The sequence below is a fragment of the Vanellus vanellus genome (genome assembly GCF_965231255.1).
Source record: "Vanellus vanellus genome assembly, chromosome: 2".
NCBI classification, from domain to species: domain Eukaryota; kingdom Metazoa; phylum Chordata; class Aves; order Charadriiformes; family Charadriidae; genus Vanellus; species Vanellus vanellus.
The window spans coordinates 5,552,022-5,575,026 of NC_138906.1; the positions used below are offsets into that span (position 1 = coordinate 5,552,022).

The following is a 23,005-nucleotide window of genomic DNA, read 5'->3' on the forward strand; positions in this document are numbered from 1 at the left end:
ATACCCAGGATATCAATACAAATATACAGCACACACACTGTCAAGCCAAATCCAGGGTTATGGATTACAAAAGTTTTGATGATTGGATTACTGGTTTTAGTGATTGCATGTTGAGCTTTGAAACACAGACCATCCCCCCCAGAAATCGCAACTGACTATCCAAAATGAAAAACGTCCCTTTTAATCTATGAAGAACTTTAGTGTTTACCAGTGAAACAATCTACATTACTCATTCCCTAAAATTAATTGTATTTTTTATCTGTTGATGCTCAATATCTCAAAAACGCTACACTGCTTATTTTGTTGTTCGTATTATGAAGGCATATGTAAGAAAGCAAGCATAGGGACCCTCTCCTTTATGGTGACAATAATTACAGTCCATTGCTGAAAGCAAAACGGGTAGGATTCCACTCACAGGTTTAAAGATGAAAGCGTCATCATGTCATCATCTGAGCTTTCATTATAGTCATTGCAGTCTTTTCAGTCATTACAGGTCTCTAGTCACTGCTGTCAATAAATTCTGCAGAGCAATTCAGCTCAGATGAATGTAAGCAACCTGATGATACCCTTGCCCACAGGAGACCATCTAAGGCCGTTTGACACCCCTCTGTAAGTGTCTGAGACACCTGCATAACGTTGGCAGGCATGGCCTATGAACCTGTGAGGGGTCTGCCGTTCCGGGGAGGCACCTGGAAGCTGTAGGTGTGCTTTAGCACAGCTGCAGTGGCAATCCCCTCTATCAGTGGAAGGGCTGCCTAGATTGTAGCTCCTATATCTCACCCGTGAGCTGCAAGGCACTTAGTATTTTCTCGTGAAGTTGTAGAGTAAAGATTTCATCTGTCTAGAAGTGGATGATCTCAACGTGATGGTGATTTTGCTTAGGATGATCCCAGGATAAAGCTCCATCCCTGATTCTGCGTGGTAGGATACTTACCTAATAACTGTCTGCTTTCTGTTCTTTCCAGGGTTTCTTTGTGTCAGTATTTTACTGCTTCTTGAATGGTGAGGTAAGTAGTGTCCTCTGCTGTCAGTGTAATTAATTCTTGGGGTGTAGAACCTACTTGGAATACCGGACTGTAGAGACATGAGATGTTTTTATGTGGGGTCATAATCCCATCAGCCTGTTGCTCTTGCAGAAGTTTCTGTTAATGTGCATCTGAATTTCCCAGCCCTCTTTTAGGTGCCCTTTGTTCACAAAGCTTTATCAAACTCAGGTTATTGCCTGGGAGGTCAGGGCAGAGGAAAAAAAGTCTTCTCAGATTATAAAATTGTTGTTCTTTAGTTTAAGACTTCTTGGAAGCTTCTCATTAATTACAAATATGATTTCTGGAAATACATGAACGTTACTTTGGAGCTGGGCTCTTGTCAAGGATATGCGTCAGGTGACCCGTTTTTATAATGGGGTTGCCCTGCTGAGTTAAGTGAGTTGGTTTTTCTGTGTGGATGTCTCCCTCTGAGTGATCAATGCCTGTTGCATTCAGAAAAGAGGGCTGGGGACAGGGTTGGTGGAATTCCTCAGAATAAATTTTAGGTACTGCTACTCAAGTAAGAAACGTTTCACTAATATCCCTCAGTGTTTGACTTCCACCCCCAAAGTGTGTAGAGATGTCTATGTTTTCTCCTGCTTGCACTGCCAGTGTCTCATTTACCCGCATTTAAGCATGTCACCTTTGTCCAGTTAAAATTTGGGTCTCTGCAGAAATTAATTCCGTGCCTTAGTTATTCCTGCTGTATTGGTTTATATTTTGTGTGTGCTGCTTCGTAATTTCATTGTGGGCTCCCTGTGTGGCACTATGAGAAAGAACGGACGTGTCTTCTCTTCTGCAACATTTTCTATGCCTCAGACAATGAAGCACCACTACTTTTTTTTTTTTCCTTTTTTCATTTCCCCTCTCCCTCATTAATTCTGAGGTGATGTTGACAAGAAGCAACACTGCTTTCTCAGGTTAGGCACATGCCACCTTTATATCCTGGCAGCAGTGTTCTCAGTCCTCTTTCCAACTTCCCCTCAATAAATTCTGAGAGCTCTGTTTGCATCTTAATAAATAGGGAGGTGAAGTCTTCCCCCAAAAGTGCAGGCACCTTAACTGTGGGACTACAGTTACCTCGAAACCTTGCCCTATGTCTGAGTTGCTCGTGACCATACTTGGTTCTCGTGAGCCACCGTGCTGCACACGTGGTGAGGTTAAAGGCCCCAGAAGTCTGGCGTGTCTCTTCAGTAGTACTTGTCATATTCATCAGGTTGACACTGTTAATGCAGAAGGAAAATCTTCCATGTAGACAGTCGGCTTTTTTTCTGTCTTTTTCTTCCCTCTCTGTTGATTTCACTGGTGCCACAGTGAACATCAGGGGTGGAACCTGGGCCATATGATTTCATCGTCAGTCAGGACTTTGTATCCCCACAATGCACTTCCATTTTGTGCACTTGGGCTGGGACCCGTTGGCGGTTCATACCAGGCTTTCACTCTTTCGGCTGTTCTGGGATTCTTTCAGCTGCATTGTAGCAGGAGAAATATCTCCTTCACTACAGCAGTCTGAAGTTCTCTGTCCAAGGCCATCAGCCAAATTCCCGTCTCCTGTAACTTAAATGAGTTCAGACATAATGGGTCTTGTTGAAAGGCTGGATGATTCACCTCGCGTACTTCTTCTGTGCCTTGAAAACAATCTACTGGCAGATATGGAATGATTTCCATAACAGTGATTTTCCCAGCTATGTCACGCTACTATTACAGTCTGAATGGGCATTTCTGTGGGAGTCAGTTCAAGGTTAAGACACCCAGCTTGGGTGATCTAGGTGATCTGAATTCATTTCCCTAAACATCTAGTGCCACTTGAGAGGCGATAGAGAATCTGCAGCATCCACGTGCTGATATAGATACAGGATCTATAGAAGATTCATACCTTCCAACTGGGAAATGGGAAGCCAAGTGGGATACAATGGGGCCTCTCAAATGGCACAAGCTCTCCAGGTCACTAGTTCAAGCCAGTCTGTACAATCTTGTTGTTATCAGCTTAGCCTACAATAGACACCTCCATTTGATCACCTGAGTAACTCTAGTCTTCGCTGACAGTATGGACTAGCTCTCCACTGACCATAATGCGTGCCTAGACGTTCCGCTGACATGTAGATACCTACAAATAGCTGAATTTGTGAGCGAAACCTTCCCTATAGCCATATGTTTACATCTGATGTGCAGCTTCCACTTGACTGGCTAAATCATGGTAACTCTCTACTTCTTTGAGATGTACCCCCGTCCAAACCCCCCAGATATTGCAGCATTGTCCACTTCAAAACTGTGAAAGGGCTTTGGACTCATCCTAAAGTACTGTGGGAGTGGTTTTGAAGTATCATAAAGATTTTAAAGGATGGAATTTCCTGCTCTGTTCCAGCTTCAGATCTTCACAGCTTAGAAACAAGTAGTAAATTCAGTGAATTTTCAGAGCTTTCTGCGTTTGTAATCATATTGTCCAGAAAAAAAACACATCCCTCTTGTAATATATAAAAGCTCTCCTTCGTGATACTGCCTGTCCTCCCTAGATCTCCACATACTCGTAAAGCATTCTAAAAAGAGCTTACGTTTCCTGGATCACATCGTGAAGGCCACATCACATCACACTGCAAAAGCTTGCAATAATGCTGTGTTGTGCCTCCTTGTGAAGTGAGAGGGCTGCCCAGCCGATGGTGCCAGCTGAGGCGCATATGAAGGCCTCGCTTGTTAGCGTAGGAAAAGTGTGTTTTCTTATTGTAAACTTCTGTCTCTAAGCAGTGAAAGCCATACTGATTTACTGCTCAGTTAGATTTGCAGTATGTCTTGTTTTCCTCAGTTATCTGCTATGAAAAAGCCTGTATTTCTTTGTGAATGTGAACACCATCACATCAGAAGTATAGAAGTTCCAAAATGTCATTCTCCAGACATCAGTTGCTCTCAGAGAGGCATCCGTACTAGAAGAGGTGATGAAGGAAATGCCACTCAATCCACATGAGATACCAGCACTCCTAGAGAAATTCATAGCAGATTTTGCTCTAAAAGGGGAAAACAGCCTGTAAGTCGTAGCCTTTCAGTAGCCTGAAATCTTTATAAATATCGTTGAAGTCTTGTTGAATTATTATCTCTTCATTGAGTCTGGTGTTCCTGTCGCTGTGATAGATGGGCTGATGACTTGCCATCTCGGAAGTTTTTTAATACTTCAGGTTTTCCAGTTATGACAGAGTTGGGTTCTTTAAATGCATGTGATTGATAGTCTTTAACAGGTTATTCATCCCACACAGTGCCGGGCCTGCTCTTAATGATGACACAAGCAAAAAGGCTGGAAAATCCATTAATTTAAAGCTTTAAAAATGCTGTGATCTCAGCTGCATCTCTACCATTTCATATTAGATACAGATGCCACTAAGTGCTTTCAAACTTCCAATAACTGTCTGTAGTAGAGCTCAAACAATATGGATCACAGATGAACCAGAAATTACCAAATGAAACAGAAAAGAGCTTTTTCTCTGTAATGTCTTGTAGCCTCCCTTGATTTAAACAAACATGTCCTGATGACTTAGAGTGTTTCTCTTCCTATGAGCTCTTTTGCCCCAGATCAGAGAAGTTACACAACTGTGCTGCTTGAATAGATCTGATGTTCTAGTGGAGAAGGCAGTGCCTCCAGCACTCTAACTGAAGATGGCACCTTGGTAATACAAGATATCACCATAAAAGGTCTTCGTCCTGATTTTGCAGTGATTTGATCTGACAGTTCAGCACTGGGATCATTGAAGGGAAAAAGTGAAGCTATTAAATTGTATTCCATGCAAAGAATTTCAAATGGGACGAGTTGATTTCCTTATGCTTTGGAGCGGGCGTTTGACCCGGGAATACAAACATCTGCCTTTCCCTATTTCCACAACAATGTTTCACACAGACCTTGGACTGTCTTTGTTGGCTGCAGTGAGGATTAATCCGATTGACTAGGTCTTGAGAGAGCGTGTATCATTTGGGCCCTTCTACTGGAGATATGATCCTTCAGATTTTGCATATGAATGTCTTTCCAAGCCAACACATTATACACAAGTTATTCCAGTGAACCTAAGGAGAAGAAACAGTTTAGATACAAAGTTGGCAGTTTTTTATGTGTTATTGCTTCTGAAAAGTTTTGAAGGTCTTTTGAACAAACTGTGTGTGCCATGGATGGGCATGAGAGGCCACTGGCACTGGACTCATATTACTTTGTCTAGAGATTTTATGGAGAAAAAAGTTGTATTTTTTAGACACAGAAAAAATCTACTTGTGCTGGAGGGCAAAAATATGCAAAATTCATCTAATCTGAGTGGTAAAGAGCATCTCTGGACTTCTAAGAAAATTGAGGAAGAGAGGTTTCTGAGATGGCATAATGAAAAATATGTATGCATTTACGTTAAATACCGATTTAAAAGAATGAATGTAGGTTATGAACTTCTTTTTCAATGACTGCAAAAATCAAGAAGCTCAAATTTTTTTCCATCAACTCACAGATGACAAGACTGAATTTAATTTCATATAAAACTGGATCAAAAAAAAAAGTTTAAAATGGAGTTTTGTGGTACAAGGATAGATACAATGGCTTGAAACTGGGCTGAAGAGAATGCATTTCCATAAAACTCCTGTTGGACAATTTTTAGGTTTTTTTAGTGGATGAAATTTTTTCTACCTAGATCAGTTTGCTTATAACTAGCTAATAATGTATAATCAGGGATATGCTTTCATGATCTCTCATCCTTGTGTAAGTTTGGATGAGAGTATAGACCCATAGAAACCACTAAATCATCTCTTCAGCCTCTGTAGTACAAGCTGATGAATTCAGTCCAGTAACTGAACTTGACAGCATGTGTTTAATTAAAGCCTGGCTTTCAAAAGGGTGTCTGGTGTGCGATTCATCTCGCGTGGTATCTCTGATTTTTCTGTCAATGATCTTGAGAACTGAATGTTAGATAAAAACATTGCTGTCCTGTCCAGGTCACAGCCAGACCTGAAACTGAAAAAATGCTCAGTGAAGGTTATAGTCTTCAGGCATATGTAGAGTAGCCTTATAATTGTTTGCATGATATGCAACACGGGAAAAATACTCATTATAGTTTCAGTACCAAAAGAGGCTGACTGTTAATAGGCCAATGAAGACAGTTGACACCTTTGGCTTTTCATAGGAGAGCATCAAAGGAAGACATCAGAAGGCAGCAGTGACACTCAGTAGCACAATAATCATTCTTTGTTGATCTCTAGGCTCACAGCTCACTTAAGGGTTCCTCATACTTTCGTCTCCAGGGTCTTATTTCAGGTCTTTAGTATGCACTTTCTCCTCACAGGCAGATAGGTACAGCACTCCCAGCATTTATGTTCTCTCTTTGACTGTTTCCAGATAAAACATCTTTAAAGGAAGATGGATCTTCCCTCCAGTTCCACTTCTAGTGTGGTATCTACCTTCTTAGCCAGACCTCCTTGCTAGTGATGGTTTTCTCCTGAGGGAAAACAAAATATTTCAGAGAGGGAAAGAATGTGTTTATAGTGTTTCATATTCCAAATATATCTTCCTGTATAGTTGTGTTACCTTTGGTCTTACAGCTATGTTTGTTGGAGTCTGGAGGGGGGGAGGTCAAATCTCAGATGCTGCAGCATCTGCCAGAAAAGGAAATAAAATATTTCCAGCCAGCTACTGGTAAACCTCCAGAGGAATGAGAACTTCACTGATAGGGCTTGCTCCACTCCTGCTACCTCAACAAAGACACAACGGAAACAAGAGGATAATGGAAGAAGGATCCCCATTTCCAGACAACACCTATCCTTGTTATTAGGTGCTTTGTTCATTTCCAATAGCCACCAGTGCGGATCCCTCAGAGAGTTCTCTGACCCCTGGAAACCTTACCAACCATAATGGCAGATAGTAACACAGCTGTACCATAACAGGGGGCTTGTGAATGAAGGTGATTGCATGTGAGAATTACCCAAATTTATGAAGTGATAGTGCTTGGTGAAGGGCTAGACGGAGATGAGCAGTCTCCACTATCAAACTGAAAGAAGGAAAGAAGGGAAGTCCTGATTAAACATGGTGAAAAAAAAAATTAGAGTGAGGATGTTTAAGGACTAGAAGAGAGGCCCAGAGGTGTTTTGAGATCTCTGTCCTTGGGTGTACTCAAAATGACTGGATAAGGCTTTGACATAATTTCAAAACCGGACAAAATTTCTATGTTAGATTTGCTTTAATCATGTCATTGGGCCAGAGGCCTTCTGAGGTCCCTTCTAATTATTCTATAATTCATTCATCCTATGCCCATAACAAAGTGTCTGTCCTTCATTTCTAACCATGTCCTGGAAGGATACATAAGTAGCAAGGCCTGTGTCTGAAATTATCCTGCAAAGCATGAATTCTTAGCTCAAGCCGGCCTCAGATTCTAGTATTATCTGGTCAATATCAATAATCAGCTCTGAATTAACATTTAAAATGGAAAGCAATTAGCTGACTTAAAGAGAAACCATAACCAGAGAGGAATAAAACAGGATACTTCGTTAGATGGCACTGTAAATTATTCTCACAACAAGGTGCAAGGCAAGGATAAATATGTTTAAATTTTTTGTGTTGACCCTTTACCCGGGCGCCATCTGTCTCTCAAAATCTATTAGGCTCAAAGTGGCTTACTTTGATCTGATCATCTTAGGAGGCTATTCATTATAATTGCCAGCTATGAATCACCACCTAAATGGTTAGTCATCCACCTGCCCATCAAGCTAAGCAGACTTCACATTAATCATTCTGAACCCAAAGGGCATGCATTAAGCGTTCCTTCAAATCACTGAATAAATATGAATATGGGGGTGGACTAGAGGGCTGAAGTTTAATTCCATCTCCCACAACGATTGCTTTCTGAGCAAAGGTGCCCAACATTACGAGTATGAGTGCTACTCCTAAATGCCCCTGAGGATGCCTGGTCAATATAGAGCCAACTGAAGGGATCAAACCTTCCCTTTGGGACCACCAGGCAGCAGTTCATTACCAGAATGCAGTCTCCTGTCAGTACCCATCTCCTACACCCAGGTGTGTCTGGTAGAAAGTCACCTTCATTGCTGTGACTCCAGTAGGTGACTTCAGACTGGGGTCCTGCTAGAGAGAGAAAAAATGAGAAGGCCAGGCATGGTGAAAGGTAGCAACTGGTTTGAGGGTCCTTCCCCACCCCATCTTTCTTTTCGCTACACCACTGCTGTTGTGAGTGTGACTCCAGGGCACTCCACAACAAAAATCACAGAGGCTTGAGGTGGGCTGATAGAATTCACAGACTCTCTGTCTAGTGCTTAGTTCTGGTTCTTTGTTGTCCAGAAGAAAGGAGCAGCATTTCCTTCCACCTTAAAATGTGTGGCAGATCATTATAACTAGTCAGAACTGTTCTAGCTTCTCAAATAGTTATATATGATAACCAAATCACATTGTTGTGATCTCAGAAATAAAACTTCAGCATCCCAATCTGGCAGGTGCTGCAAAACTATCTACTTGTTACCAGGTTGTATGGAATGGCTGCCAAAGTCTCTGGCAAAAAAATGAATTGCAGACCGGTTAAGCAGGCTAATTTTTTTAGGGAGAAAAAGAAACTTAGCAACGTTATGTAAAACAGTGGTGTGATGTGGGCTTTTTTTTTTGGGGGGGGGTGGGGGAAGAGTTCCACCTGAGCTTCATTTTTGTTTCCTTTGAGCCTCACAGATTGTTTTGACTAAATCCCTTCCCTACCTTAGGAGGATTAAACACTGATAATGACATATTTAGAGAGATGTTTGGTTCCGTTTTTTATTTAATGGTTATATGACCATCTTTAACCTGAGAGGTTGGCTCTACTGGGAGCCTTGTAAAGCCATATCAATACGGTGAGATGCGGCTGTAGGACATACATATAGTTGCTCAGTGACATACTTTATTTACAAAAAAAAATAGATAAAGACTCAGTCTTATCTCTCTGAGAGTGTTAGCATTCCGCATCTGCAGATCCCCAGGTCTATCAGTCCAGTGATCTCTCTGCTTAGGCCGTTCTGTTTCTTCGTTTCCATTCAGGACTGCACTTAATCCTTCCAAGGATCTGGAGATGCTTGACCCATAGGCTTCTTCACAGCATTTACTGTTAAATCCAGAATTTACTGTCCCTCCTCCCTTGAGGGACACTCTAACCCTTCGGAAGACTTTCAAGTTATCATGCAAGGCATCACATTACATTAAAATTCTATTATGTAGTGGGTGAGATTTATCCCCCTAACATTAGATGTCTAATACATACACATACGCAGTTGAGCTGATCTCCCTCATTTCATTTATAGGCGATGATTCACCCAAATGGGGGTAGATTTCAACTGATCTGTTTCAGTTGTGTCTTTCTGATGAACTGTTGCCAATACCTTGTGGCCTTTCCTATGTCCCTGCTGGACACAGAGAGGCCAGGGCTTCAGGAGCTTCATGGAAGTGGCTTACACTGCGGTGAGATGCAGTGAGACCAGTGTCTTGAAATTTGAAGTCTGCATAACCAGTTCCCTTTTGCTGATATGGACATTGCTTGAAAGTCCCTCTTGCTTAATTGTAGCTCACAATAAGATTGAATATATCTTCATCAACTTTTCCACAATTTGCACCGCCATTCATAACCAAAGATGTTTAAAGTCCCCCACCTGGAGTACTGCATCCAGCTCTGGAGTTCCCAACAGAAGAAGGACATGGACCTGTTGGAGCAGCTCCAGAGGAGGGCCATGAGGATGATCCGGGGGCTGGAGCACCTATCCTATGAGGAGAGGCTGAAAGAGTTGGGGCTGTTCAGCCTGGAGAAGAGAAGGCCCAGGGAGATCTTATTGTGGCCTTCCAGTCCCTAAAGGGGGCCTACAGGAGAGCTGGGGAAGGACTTTTTACTGGGGCATGTAGCAATAGGATGAGGGGGAATGACTTTAAACTAGAAGAAGGCAGGTTCAGATTAAACATTAGGAAGAAATTTTTCACTGTGAGGGTGGTGAGGCACTGGAACGGGTTGCCCAGAGAGGTTGTTGAGGCCCCATCCCTGGAGGTGTTCAAGGCCAGGCTGGATGGGGCTTTGAGCAACCTGGTCTAGTGGGAGGTGTCCCTGCCTATGGCAGGGGGGTTGGAACTTGGTGATCTTCAAGGTTTCTTCCAACCTAAACCATTCTATGATTCTATGAAAGTCCAAAGTTATTCTCCAGTTACCTCCAACTGCAGCACAAAGATCTAAAACATGGCACAAAGGTGCTTAAGTGTAGGTGGAACTTATTTTCTAGAGCAAAAATCAACCTATTTCAAAGGCCATTGAGATCTATATAAAGTTTTTTTATTTATTTCATTTGTCTTTGGTTAAGGTTTTCTGGGAGTAAGAAGTTGCATATGAGCAAAGCAAGAACTTATTAGGGTCATGTAGCCACAGACTACTGAACACCGTGATTATTCTGTAGTCAGAAAGTACCTGTTGTCCCTCTGCCCCTCACTTGTTACCACTTTCATGTGAGAGATGTTCTTGGGACAGACTACGGTGGTGGCCCAATAGACTTACTTCCAGCTTCCATTACCATGACAGCTCATTTAATCCTACTCTTCTTATCAGACCCTTCCTTTTTACCTTCATTACTCGTATTATATTTTAGTATTACATCAAGAAACCCCAAGTGAATGGACCCCTTTGTTCTAAGCACTGTGTAAATGGATCAAGCTTTCTTCCTCTCTGCTAATAAGACATGACATTTTTTCCCAAAACTGATTTTTAGTGTTGCTAAAGGCTCTTTCTTCAGTTCATTTCTAATTGATGGCTGCAAGAAATTAGCCAGCAGCCACTGTCTAGCATAAGTAATAGCAATACAAAGTTGATGTCTATTTTATCAGAAGCAAACCTTCTCTGCATTTTTTATCCTCCTCTCCATCTCGTCCATTCTTTTTGTTGTTCTTCTTCTTCTGAGGAGAGGTTTTTAACAATTTATATGATCAGATGTGGTTTTTAGTGATTGTCATATGTGGTCTGGAAGAGTGAGAACTCCTCAATTAGGTGATCCAATCAGGAAAGAAAACCTTCCACCCACTGACTTCTCTCCATCCCATCACCTGAATTGTTTCTCTTGACTGCTCTAAAGCAATCCTGCTGAGAGCAGTGCCCACACTCTGTAGGCACAAATATGTTGGTAAATCTGATTTGATCACATGTTCAGAAACTGTGATTATTCTCAGTACGCAAAGTGCAAAGAGCTGAAAAGGGTAATTTTGAGAGAGTAACTGTTAGCAAGAAAAAGACAGACCAAGGGTCAACACGGAGAACTGAGCTCTCTGCTCAGCAGCATGGATAAACTTTGTCATCTCGAGCGACTAAAGTTACATAGAGGTGAAGCTGATAATTTGTATTCCTGAGAGTATTGTTAAGCTTTAACCGCTGATAATAGCCTGTAGAATCTTTGGGGTTTTATGGGCAAGTGCTGTTAATTTCAGGTCATAGATGTGCTAATGCTGACTCTAGGACATGGTTCTGACTCTACAAATGCTTAACAGATAGGCGTAGCTGCTTTCATGGAGATTAACAACCAGGTTTGAAGTTGCTATTTTGCTTTATCTTTTTCTATTACTCTTTCGCTGTGTAATAGCTTTTTATGGTGTCTTTTTTAACATGTTATTATAGCAGTTGTAGCCAGATTTCTTTTTTTCTTTCTTGACCTAAAGTTAAGCTGGCATTTGTTTCTGAGTTCAGTTGTAAGAGATATATTTGAGCTTAACCTTTTCTGCTTGCGCTCTGGTCACATCCTAATTGCAGTGAATTATTCTGTCATTAAGAAATGCTTTGTACTCACCTCTGTAAGTGCAGAGTCTATTTCCATGTGCTCAGTCTGTTAGGAATGGCTCCAGCTGTACAAGGAGACAGCACTTTTGTTACTACTTTTTATCCTCTTGTCAAAGCTTGTAAGCAAACCGTATCATAAAAGCCATTCGGACAACTGCTTGTTTAGACTCACGTCTTTATCTCCAGGTGACTCTTTTTGACTTGATTGGTTTGAAGCACAAATGATAAATCTAATCTGGCTTCACTGGCTGAGTAAGTATCTGTTCACACAAGTTGGTCAGAAATACAAAAAGCCCACCAGGTGACAACCCCTTGTCGTGACCCAATGAAATGCTGCTGTAGGAGTAACTGGGACTTGAATTCACAGGACTGCCAGTCTGCTATTAACATCTTTAGCAAGACTGTGCTGTATGCAGAGATTTATTCTCTGCTTTTTGCACCAGAGATGAAGAAATTCACCTCTTTCTTTGAAGGACTCAAGTGAATCACAGACTCCCTGTACAAGGGTGAATTTCACTGCAGCAGAAAGGGGAAAAAACTTTTTCTAATGGTATCTCAGCATCTGGTGACATTGGGGAGAAATGAGCATTTGAGAAGCAGCATCCCTCTGCAGAGTGAGTCCCATGTTCTTCATGGGACAATTTCAGGACACTGGTTACCCCTCTGACATGTTACATGTTACTTATACCATTTGCCTTAGGTGCCCAACATTTAGCTAAGCTAGTTTTGTACTCAGAGGAGCAAGATGGAGCAAGGACTTACTCACACCACATATCTAACTCACCTGCTTAGAGGGATCATCTCTCTTTCTCCATTGTCTATACTGAAAGCATAAATCGTTGGTCAAGACTAGGTATCAAGCTTTCAGATGAGATGCATCCCCCCCTGGCCGTGTATGTACTCTAGCACGTGTTATTTGCCTTTGGGTGTGTGTTATATGCACCCTTAAATCCAGAATCAGAAATGAGCATCCCTTGGCTATTCCAGGTAGAATCATGATAGGTTTGCAAACATTGGGCATCCAGGAGGGTGCAACACTGGGACGCATCTTCTTTCTGCTGTTTCTCGTGTTTAAACCGGAGGGTTCAGTGAGCCAGAGAGGTCAGTTTGATAATATAGTGAAAATCAGCAGTCCAGGCCAGCTTCTACTGTAGTAGCATACGGCTGAGTCAACCCATCATGACTCTGGGTCTGAAGTGTGGTTGGGGAGTGTGTGTTCCTTGTGTTTTGAGTAGACTTCAAACTGCATCTGAAGACAGGCCCAAAGTTTTAAAAGAAATGGAGAAAAGCAGTGGCTGTTCACCTTTGGACAATTTGTTTCAACACCACCTTCCCTGCAATCCCAGTGGTGATTATAGATGCACCCAGGATGGCTTTGATCTACCTCAAGTGCTGATAGCTGAGAAGCTGTGCCAGCATGGGTTTCACACAGGCTGTGCAAGCTCATCCCGGGTCTCGAACAGTTGCCATGGTAGCTGATCCATGTTGAGGTCTACTCTACAACAACATCACTGCTAATAATACCCAAGCTTTAGCCTGCCAGTGGTAAAATGGGGATAACAGCACTCCTTTACTTTTGAGGGATGCCGTGAAGATAGGTACATTAAAGATTGAAAAACATTCAGGGTAAGATATCAATATTTTCTATATTTAGCTAAATTTATAATCCAGTCATCTAAAGCAGAGCTAATTGTCTAGACTCACGTTATAGCTAATCAAAGGAAAGAGGTAGTCTTCATCTGACCACAGTATCTGTCTTACTTTGGACATCTGCTCTAGGAGATGAATTGTGCCCTTTGACCATACTGACTGTTTCTCTCTGTCAGGAAGAGAACGGTGGGTCAGTAGCTGAGGTGTAATGTCTACATTATATTATTTATAAACCCACTTTCTAAACAAATGTGGTTTTGGCAGAGGAGGCCCTGGCTTGATAGAGAGGTTGTATGTATGCTCTTTTTTCAAAGTTGACTGGATTTCAGGTTGGCAGCAGAATGTCAACATCCTTTCCAAGTGTCATGAGTGCAATTACCCATTGACTCTCCAAGAAGCCGGGCCCAGATTCGCCTCACCTGATTTTGTAGGCCTACCTTGCTGCCTAGATTAGAGGTCTGAATTGCTCTCGTCTCTACAGTAAGCAGACATCAACAAGAATATCCAGAAATCGGTCTAAATGTTTTATTTCAGCTTCTGACTTTGAGTCTTCTATGCCAGTGATTTGGCAGGAATTGATTACACTCTATGCTGGGAGTATCTCAAGCTTTCCTTCCCGTTGTGTTTGAGGCTAGGGTTCCTACCACCTGTCTTCTCTTGCCACAGCTCCTGGACTTTCTCTTTGGTTCATGCAACAAAATATGCACTTAAAGTTCAAGATTGATCTGGTTGGTTTGTAACCTGCTGTTTGTTTGACCTTCTGTTGACTGTAGAGTAGCTCTCCACTGCCTATGCCAGATGGTCACAGGGATTAGGTCAAGTGTGTCTGTGTTGTAGACACCAATGTTTAGTTACATGATCTGCGATTCCCCTTCATATATGGGAAGCAGGGGCAACTACAGGCCCTGTGATAGTTCCCTCTATGACCTCCGTCAGGTGCATCCATCTTGAGAGCTTGATTCAGTTGTATAAGATTATACATTTATTGTCATATGAAATGCTCTGGGATATTTAAGACGTCAGACGTGAGACATGAGCGATGTGAAACCCATGGTTTCCCAGAGTGCAGTACCCAGGACAATATCAAGCAAACTAGATGTCCGTGTTTATGCAGCTGAATCAAGCCCTGGATGTTTCACTGGCTTGACATGTATCATTTGTCTCAGAGCTGTCTAGTGTCCCTTTACAGAGGACACCTGAGTTTTCTAATGTTCACGTTCTTTCCTTTTTTTTTACCAGGTCCGTTCTGCTGCTAGGAAAAGATGGCACCGCTGGCAAGACCATCACTCCCTCCGAGTGCGTGTGGCACGTGCCATGTCTATCCCCACGTCTCCGACACGAATCAGCTTCCATAGCATCAAACAAACCGCAGCCGTGTGATATGTCCCGCACATACATGCACCACATGGTGGCCTTCAGGGTTCTTCTTTCTTCACTCTCCCCGAGCGCCTTTCTTCAAACTTTGTTCCTTTATTCTTCACTGCTCTCTTTCTCAATGAGGTGCCCATCATATTTTTGTGGACTCTCATCTCCCATATTCGTGATGCTGCTTTAAGGCAACCAGGCAAAAGCTCTTCGAGTAGGCGTGGTGAAACAGATTCAAAGAAGAAAGAGACTGAACACTGACTGCACCTTGTGGAAGTTCACAATACAAAGTCTAAAACAGCGCACTGGCAGGAACAATCAATTTTTTTTCTCCTTTCTTTTTTTTTTTTTTCCCATTCTTTATTGTGGTGAACAAAGACTATTTTTAACACACTGCCCATCTCACCCTGTACATTGATTCCCAATGATTTCAGCAGTTTGGTGTATAGATAGCCCGTCTCTTTCTTGTTTCTTTGTAAAAATTTCTTCTCTGCAGGACTGTCATTTGAGAACACGTGGCAGCAAGAAAAAGAGGATCTGAAAGGTGGTGTGAAAAATCTGAATTCATCTACCTTCCCCGTTTCTCCCTTTGATAGACTGGGAGTTTGCCAGGGCATCGCTGGACTGTTTAACACAGGGCACTTTGCCTTGCAAGAACCGTGTCCTGGCCATACACAAAATTTGGAAAAGGACAGCAGTATCTCTAGATAGCTCTATAAAATACCCTTATTCCTCTTAGCCCCACGCTTTCGACACAATGTAAGTAGCCTTTGAAAAGTCTTTGGGTTTTTTCAGCTAAGAGGATTGGGGTGGGGAAGGACAACAGAACGTATTTTCTGGGTTTAAAAAATATAAAAGGGAAGCACTGTAAAATAATAATGAGAAGAGGATGTTTGCATCATGAGGATAGTGCTACATGCTGCACAAAAATTATCTATTGAGCATTTTGAACTAGAGCAGTTGTATCTACTAGGCTTTTTATGTGATGTTCAAAAATACTGTATATTTTCAATAATAAACACTACTCTGGGTTGGTTTCAATAAAACCAGGCATCATTTTCTTTACTCTGGAAAGGAAGAGGGCACCTGTCTTGAGAGTGGTTTTGTGTTTAAGATCAGGGAAAGAAATCCTGTTTGATAATGAGCCAATAAGAAGAACAATCTGATGATAAAATCTGAGCAAAAGGAATTTAAATGCAAGGTGAATTGTCTCCCTTCTCAGCTCATGGTGTTACACTGGATCTTTGTCCCTCTGCACTCTCCTTCCCTCCAACGGGCTTTGCAACAGCAGAAATTAAAAGCAAGTTGTGTAATATATGCTTCATCACCTGTATCTCGCCAGCGCTGGGGTGATTCGCTCTTTCCGCTTCAGCTTGCTTATTCTGAATTTTCTTCATATGTTTTAGAGGACTTTCCAGCACAAGCTGGATTTAAATCTCCAGATTTAAATTGGTCTCTCTCTAGTTTTCAGGACTGCACAGGGCTGGAAAATATCTTGGAAGGCAGTGATGTTAATCCCCTGCTTTTGGAAGCATCCTGTCCTAACAGCTTGATCACATTCAACTTGGAGCTGATTGGCAATGCACAGCAAATTTAAATTAAGGAATTAAAATTTTGTAACTCTTCCCCCTCCTCACTGTCATTTGGATTCATGTGCCTCAGTGAGATAACTGAGGGAGGAGAGAGATTGGAGATTCTGTCTAGTTAGACCTATCGTCTCTGCCAAAGAGGAGGAGCAGGGAAGAGTCTTCACATAGCATCCATGTGGCATGCCAACTGGAATGATAGATCCCAGCGCGGCAGAGATACAAATAAGACTGGAGATGTGCCTCCCTGTGCCACTCACTGCTGTCAATGCCCCGAGTTCCGCCAAGCGATGCAAACCCTCGTCGTGCTAGCCGGGAGACAAAAGTGTCTGATGAGAGAGGGCTGTGTCGGTGCTCTCCTTCATCGCACGCGTCGCAGTGGCAATGCACAGCCTCCTGGCATTTCGTGTTTGAAGGGATGGATCTATCTACAGGTTAGAAATATGGAGATTGAGTACCTCTGTGTTTGCTCTGTCTCTAGGCCAGTCTGGGATGAAAAAAGGATTTGCGATGCAGCAGCTACTGTCAGAAATTGCAGATGATTGTTGCTACCAGGAGTGTATTTTCACAAAGAAAATAAAATCCTTTTTCCAATTAGTATACGTCCGAAGCAGAGATTTTCAGTCCTTCCAGCACTGGAGACTGTTTCCAGCCAGCATGGTGCACACATGCCATTAATGGGGTACTGCTTATGTTAATTTTGAAGTGATTGCCATGCTAACACATATGCTACCTCTACTTGTTTTGCCATGGAAGGTTTCTGAAGTCTGTCATGCCTGAGGTACTGACAGCCACAGCCTATTTTCTCTAGAGCACGATGATGAAAATCAAGCTTAAATTTCTACTGTCAGCCTTGTAAAAGCAAGATTTCAGACCATCCCCATAAGAGCAATAAAAAATTATTTTGAGGGTGGCTTTTTTTTTTTTTTTGCCTTCTCAGAGAGCACAGAGCAGGAGAGAACGATGAGGATTGATAGGTGTGCAACTCTGAGCATGCATACTTGGGGGGTCATAAAGGCCAGGATTGGAGAAAAAAAGGCAGAGTCAGGCAAAGTCCTATGGGGGTGACTGCTTTGCCTTTCCTGCTAGTGGAAGGAAGATAATTTACACCAGCTGAGGGTTTCCTGTCTGAGATTGGATACGTGGGGTCAACCCAAAGCTCTTCACGTTACATACAGTGAGCTATAGCTTTTCTGCCCATGGCTGCCCCATAGACAACCTATGGCCAGTTTGTAGGCTGCCTAACCTTTCAGTGGTCATCAAACCTTCCTGGTCAGCAATAAAAAGTGGAATATCTGTGTCCTGGAACTCATGTTCTGGTTCCTCTGGAGTCACAAACTGAGGCACACGATCTGTGGGCTCTCTGCATTTGCAAGGTGGTCACCGTCAGTCTATTTTCTAGGCATACAAGTCTCTGGAAGGACTCTTACTGGTGTCAGAAGACTTGGTGTCAGGCTCACATTTGCCCTCTCAGTATTCCTTTCTGGTTCCAAATAAAGATGCAGTTCCTGTCTTTCCCTTTCTGTCCTCCACATCAAGGACCAGGCAGACCATAGGGCTATCAAGATCTCCTGATGAAAGCTGCCATAGAAACAGGGAGTGGAGTGTAGTCACCATGGAAATAGTACTTTGAAGGCTGTTTCTCTTTCCCCCAATCTGTCAACTGATCAATATCATCTTACTGCTTCCTTAAGTTCACCTGTCTGCCTGTGGCCTTCGTTTGTTTTATTAGGTGGAGTAAGCCCCTACTCAATACCATAACTATAAGTCAGTATAGCCCATGTTAGCTGTGAAACCAACCTGCCCTTCACATTAGGGTTGAAGAGCTTGGATTCATCCTGACTGTTCCTCGCTGCTGTGGACATGCACCCAGCTCTGAAGCACAAGTGCAACGCAGCAACACAGCAGCACTTTGACTGGACTGGTTTCTTTCCCCTATAGTGGGGTATTTTCTTTTTATTGAGACACAAAACACAACTTTGTGGGCACAGGTGCATCTGCCCTTGCAATGCGTAGCCAGAGTGACTCACTACCATCCTTGCGCTGTGAAGCTCGCCCTTCGTCAGAAGAGGCCTCGCTAGTACTGTAGGGAAGGGATCATCTTAGTCATGTGTGTCTCTGTGACACCTAGCACCATACAGTTCTCAGCCATGATTGGAGTCTCAGGGGAAGTATAAATAAATAACCAGGGTGACTGTCAGTGGAAAGGGGGGATTGTCCTGTAAATGGATCAAAAGTAGTTACTAGGTCTTCTTCCAAAGACCATTCTAGCGGGACTCACTTGACTTCGTGTAGCTCTTCACAAGCCTCATCTGGAGGCAGTTCCTTCTGTGATCTTTAGAGAACTGCTCAGTACAGTCAATCGAGTCCAAGGTATGAATCATCTGATCCTCAAGTAGATGTCTACGATAGGGCAGGGGGATTGCACCCAACACCTTTTTTTGTCCCTTGACCACCCTTGGCCACCTGAGTTACAACACCAGTCACATGGACTGGGATACGGTAGCTGGTAAACAATAAGGGGGTGCTAAAAAGTCCTTTTCATGCTCTTCACAAGAACCAAGGAGTGCAGGTGCCAGAACTGGATTTGGAGAAGTGCCAAATCTGTCCAGCCCTGATGTAGGTGCTGTTAGCCATACGTCTTTCTAGTCCCATGGTGTGGCTACAGAAAGAAGTTAGTCATACCTGAACCCTGTGAATTGGTCAACCAAACTTTGAAGGACTGCAGTGTAATCCATATACCTGACATCAAATCCATATCATTCACACCAAATCCAGACGTCTGGCAGGTCTGAGTAGAAAAGAAATCTGGCAGCTGAAGAAGTGAACTAATGTCTCTGGCAATAGACACTCAACGGCAGGGTTTGCTTTCACAAGGTCCTTTGGAGCTTGGAGTCATTGACTTCACAGTAAACCACTGGGCTATATCAATGCCGGGGCACCGACCTTGTACCAGTGCTTTCAGGGCTGTTTCTGGGATTCCCTGTTTTCACTCACAATAAATATTTGCTAAACATTTAAGATCAGTAAATAGATGAAGACACCTAAATCTGGTCTATGTCTCAGCAAATCAGGTGTCTGATCTCCCATGACACTTGGTGCGTACCCAAGCAAATTGCGCAGTGAAGTCTGCAGAGATTCTTAGCTGGCTTTCAGGAGGCATCTGCTTCAGGAGGAGCTCTTGGCCTTGCTGAGGGCTTGATTCAGTTGCCTAAATACAGGCTTCCAGTATCATTTCAGATGCCCCAGGAATCCCAGCTGCCTTCTAGTTGTCAGTCCAGGAAAGCAGCTGTATGGCCCATGCAGATGTCCCACATCCTCTACGCTGTTTCAGATGGAAATAGACACTTTTGAATGTCTTGTACACTTGTGCACTTTACTTCTCTGATCTTCCCCCAGGGAGAAATCGAATCGGACAGGGTCACGTTAGCGAATAAGCCTCTGTTAGCTGCAGACAGAGCGTAGGGAGACCTGGTTAGCCAAGGAGGCTGGGGGGGACTATTGTGTTTTTTTCTTCCAGAAATGGGTTTGATGCAAAGTGCACTGAAGCCAGTAAGATTTGCACTGCCTAAAGAAGTGAGGCTATGAGGGGTTCTCCGTGCTCTCTGCTATTAGGCATGGTTCAAGGGTAAAAATGTGATATTCTTTATTTTATTAGTGCAAACAATTTGAAGATGGTAAAAATAACCTTTTCAACTCTGCAAGTTCTCCCCCAGAGGAGTTTGGAAGAAGTTCCCAGTTCACTTGACTGATAGCAGTGGTGGTACTCTTGTCTCTGCTGTGCTGTATAGTCCCGTGGTGGAGAGCTGACTTCTGTCATCAACAACATTTGGCACATCTAAGCTGGGATGACAAACTGCTTCCCATTCCTCAAAACACCTGCCAAGGTAGCTGCTGATGCCATTCCAAGACATGGTGTGGGATCAAGACATGGGGCTGCTCAGAACTGAATTAATTTGAATTAAACTGTTTGGAAACCATCCCAGGAGAAAAATACCTGGGAGCAAAACAGATAAGCAAAAGCTTCCATTTTCCCTAGGTAGCCTGTGATAAAAGTGCTGGCTGAGCGGGAGGTGAGCCACAAGCCCTCATCTCAAGAAGACAAGCATTTCCAAACTTCCATTGGCACATACAAGTAAGCCTATGGCTGCCTGGGCACCTAAGGCACCTTGCAGGGACCATCTCAGCTCAGAGACCAAACCTCTGGCAGGACAAGAAGGTGGGAACAGGCCCATACAGAGAAGCACTGGCCTAGGCATACTTCTGGGCCAACATTCCTGGGCTTCTGCAGGGAGGAGCTCCCATCTCTGATGACAAATCTACTAGTCAAACCTGTCACCTCATTTTGTGCTACACCTTCATAGACTGCAGTCAAGTCTCTGAAAGAGTTTTCTCCTCCCTGCCTTCCACACCAGCCATGTCCCCCAGGGGTGTTTGGCCTCCAATGGCACTGTCCGTTTCCAAGGTCCAGGGGGGCTGTGAGTGATTTTCATGCTGCCTTTTAATAGTGACTTAATGTTTTAATGATTATTCAGAATATCTGCGAGCAGAGCTACTGAGATGATCCACCGATGTCCTGGACAGCAGAGGGGAGTCCCGTGGCCACATGAGCCCTTTCAGGAAGGTGAGACCAACAGGCTGAGGAGCAACACTGTGGAAAAGCACCCAGGGACCTTGGCGGATGCTGAAATGAACCCAAGCCAGCTGCATGGCCTGGCAACAAAGGTGGCTGACAGCAGTCTGGCATGTTTTGAGGGAAGTGATTATTCCCCTCTACTTTGCGCTCATTAGACCGCATCTAGATGCTGTCCTAAGTTTGGGGCCCCCCGGTACAAGAAGACATTGATAAACTAGAGCAAGGTCAGCTGCAGGACACCAGGATGCTCAGATCTGGAGCACTTGCCATGTGCAGAGAGGCTAGGGGAGCTCCTTCAGCATGGGGAAGAGAAGACTTTAGGTGGACCTAATAACAGCCTGCCAGTACCTACAAGGAGGTTACTGAGGTGACAGACCGAGGCCTTTCACAGTAGGGCATGGCAGGAGGACAAGAGACGACAGACATAAGCTGAAATAACGAAGGGCCAGATCAGATATAAGGAGAAAGTTTTTCCTCAGGAGGACAGTCGAGCAGTGGGACAGGTTGCCCAGTGAGGATGTGCAATCTCCATCTCCAGAGGTTTTTCATACCCAGCTGGATTGGATAAAGCCCTGAGCAACCTGCTCTGCGGTCATAGCTGAGTCTGCTGTGAGTAGGTCTGAACCAGAGACCTCCCGAGGTCCCTTACAACCTGAATTATCCTATCGTGCCAGTAGTAATATTGCCAGTCATTCCACCAACACCAGGAAAGAATGAACCTGAGCAAGTTTTTGGCTGTTGGAATTTTTTCAGGTGCACCTCAGGGGTCTTGGAAATACACTCGTTCTCCCGGTCTTCAAAAGAAGCTTCTTTCTTTGCTTGCTCCTGACAGGGGTGCAAAGATGAATAAAGTCACATCTCATTAGGGAAAACTATGTCCTTTACATTGTGATGCCTTTTAAAGCCCTATGTCCCTTTCAACAAAATAATCATTCGCAGCACAGGTCTGGGATGATTCAGATGTAGATTTTGGATCAGCAGGAAAAGTCTCAACTATGCCAGGAAAATGGTTGTGGATATGATGGACTGACAACCTCTGTGTGTGTGTGTGTTTATGTACCACTGTATGCACACGTACGTACATGTCTGATTGCAAGTGTGTATGTGTGAGTGTGTGTCTGGGCGTGTGAAGAAAACTGGTCAAGTTACTTTTGATTTTCAGCATATTATGTGCAAAGAAAACAAGGCTTCTTGTTTTCAGTGAATCATTATGGAAATGAACATCCATGAACACTTAGGTACTTGAAACAGAAATCATAAGAGCTCTTCCAGGAAAATGTTTGCAGTGCTGAGTGTTGCAGATAATGCATGTGCCAACTGGCATGTGAGAGAAAGTCTGAGCTTACTTTGGATCTGGACTAATTGCTTCCTTCTGACACTATTTAAATCTTTCCACCCTCCTCCTCTGCAATAAATCCCCAGTCCCAGCTTGCAGTGAAGACAACACATTGTCTCATCCCCACTATTCCCTGTGGGAGCAGCTCCTTGGATATAGGGCTGTCAGCTTAGGGATGGGGTTTGATACTGAGGAATTACTATGAAGATTTGAATCAGATGGCAAATTCCATTTTAAATTAATTGTTTTATAACCTCCACTGTCATCTTTTGCTTACAAACAGAGGTCCAACCCTCCAGGAGATACCAGTAAACACCCCCCGCATCTGACACATTATCAGTATCAACCATTCCAGCGGAGGATACGTGGCCAGCGCTGGCCACCGGACCACAGTAGCACAGCTTTCAAGGCTAAAATAGCACCAGGAAAGAACACAATGAAGATTTGCCACTCAACAGCCACCTGGCAAGCCTGGCAGTCTGTTGGAGGATGAGGAAAAGAACAAGACACAAGACCTGCAGCACCCGTACGCTGGTAGAAGGGAGGATGTGCCTCCAGGGCATAGAGGTCAGTATGGCTTAAGGACCAGAGGGAGAAAAAGGGAACCCGACTCTGTGGTCAGGCGGAGG

At 43.5% G+C, this 23,005-nt stretch overlaps 1 protein-coding gene across 3 annotated transcripts in view; it reads left to right on the forward strand.

Annotated features, from left to right (window-relative positions):
- Positions 1–14,909, forward strand: part of CRHR2 (corticotropin releasing hormone receptor 2) — a gene marked incomplete at its 5' end in the record, with an annotated part of 163,267 nt that extends 148,358 nt beyond the window's left edge. For all 3 annotated transcript variants that reach the window (XM_082499549.1, XM_082499548.1, XM_082499550.1), the window contains 2 exons: positions 966–1,007; positions 14,693–14,909. In XM_082499549.1, coding sequence (XP_082355675.1) covers positions 966–1,007; positions 14,693–14,833 — 183 coding nt within the window. In that variant the 3' untranslated portion in view covers positions 14,834–14,909. The remainder of the gene's footprint in view (positions 1–965; positions 1,008–14,692) is intronic.
- Between the last annotated feature and the right edge of the window lie 8,096 nt (positions 14,910–23,005).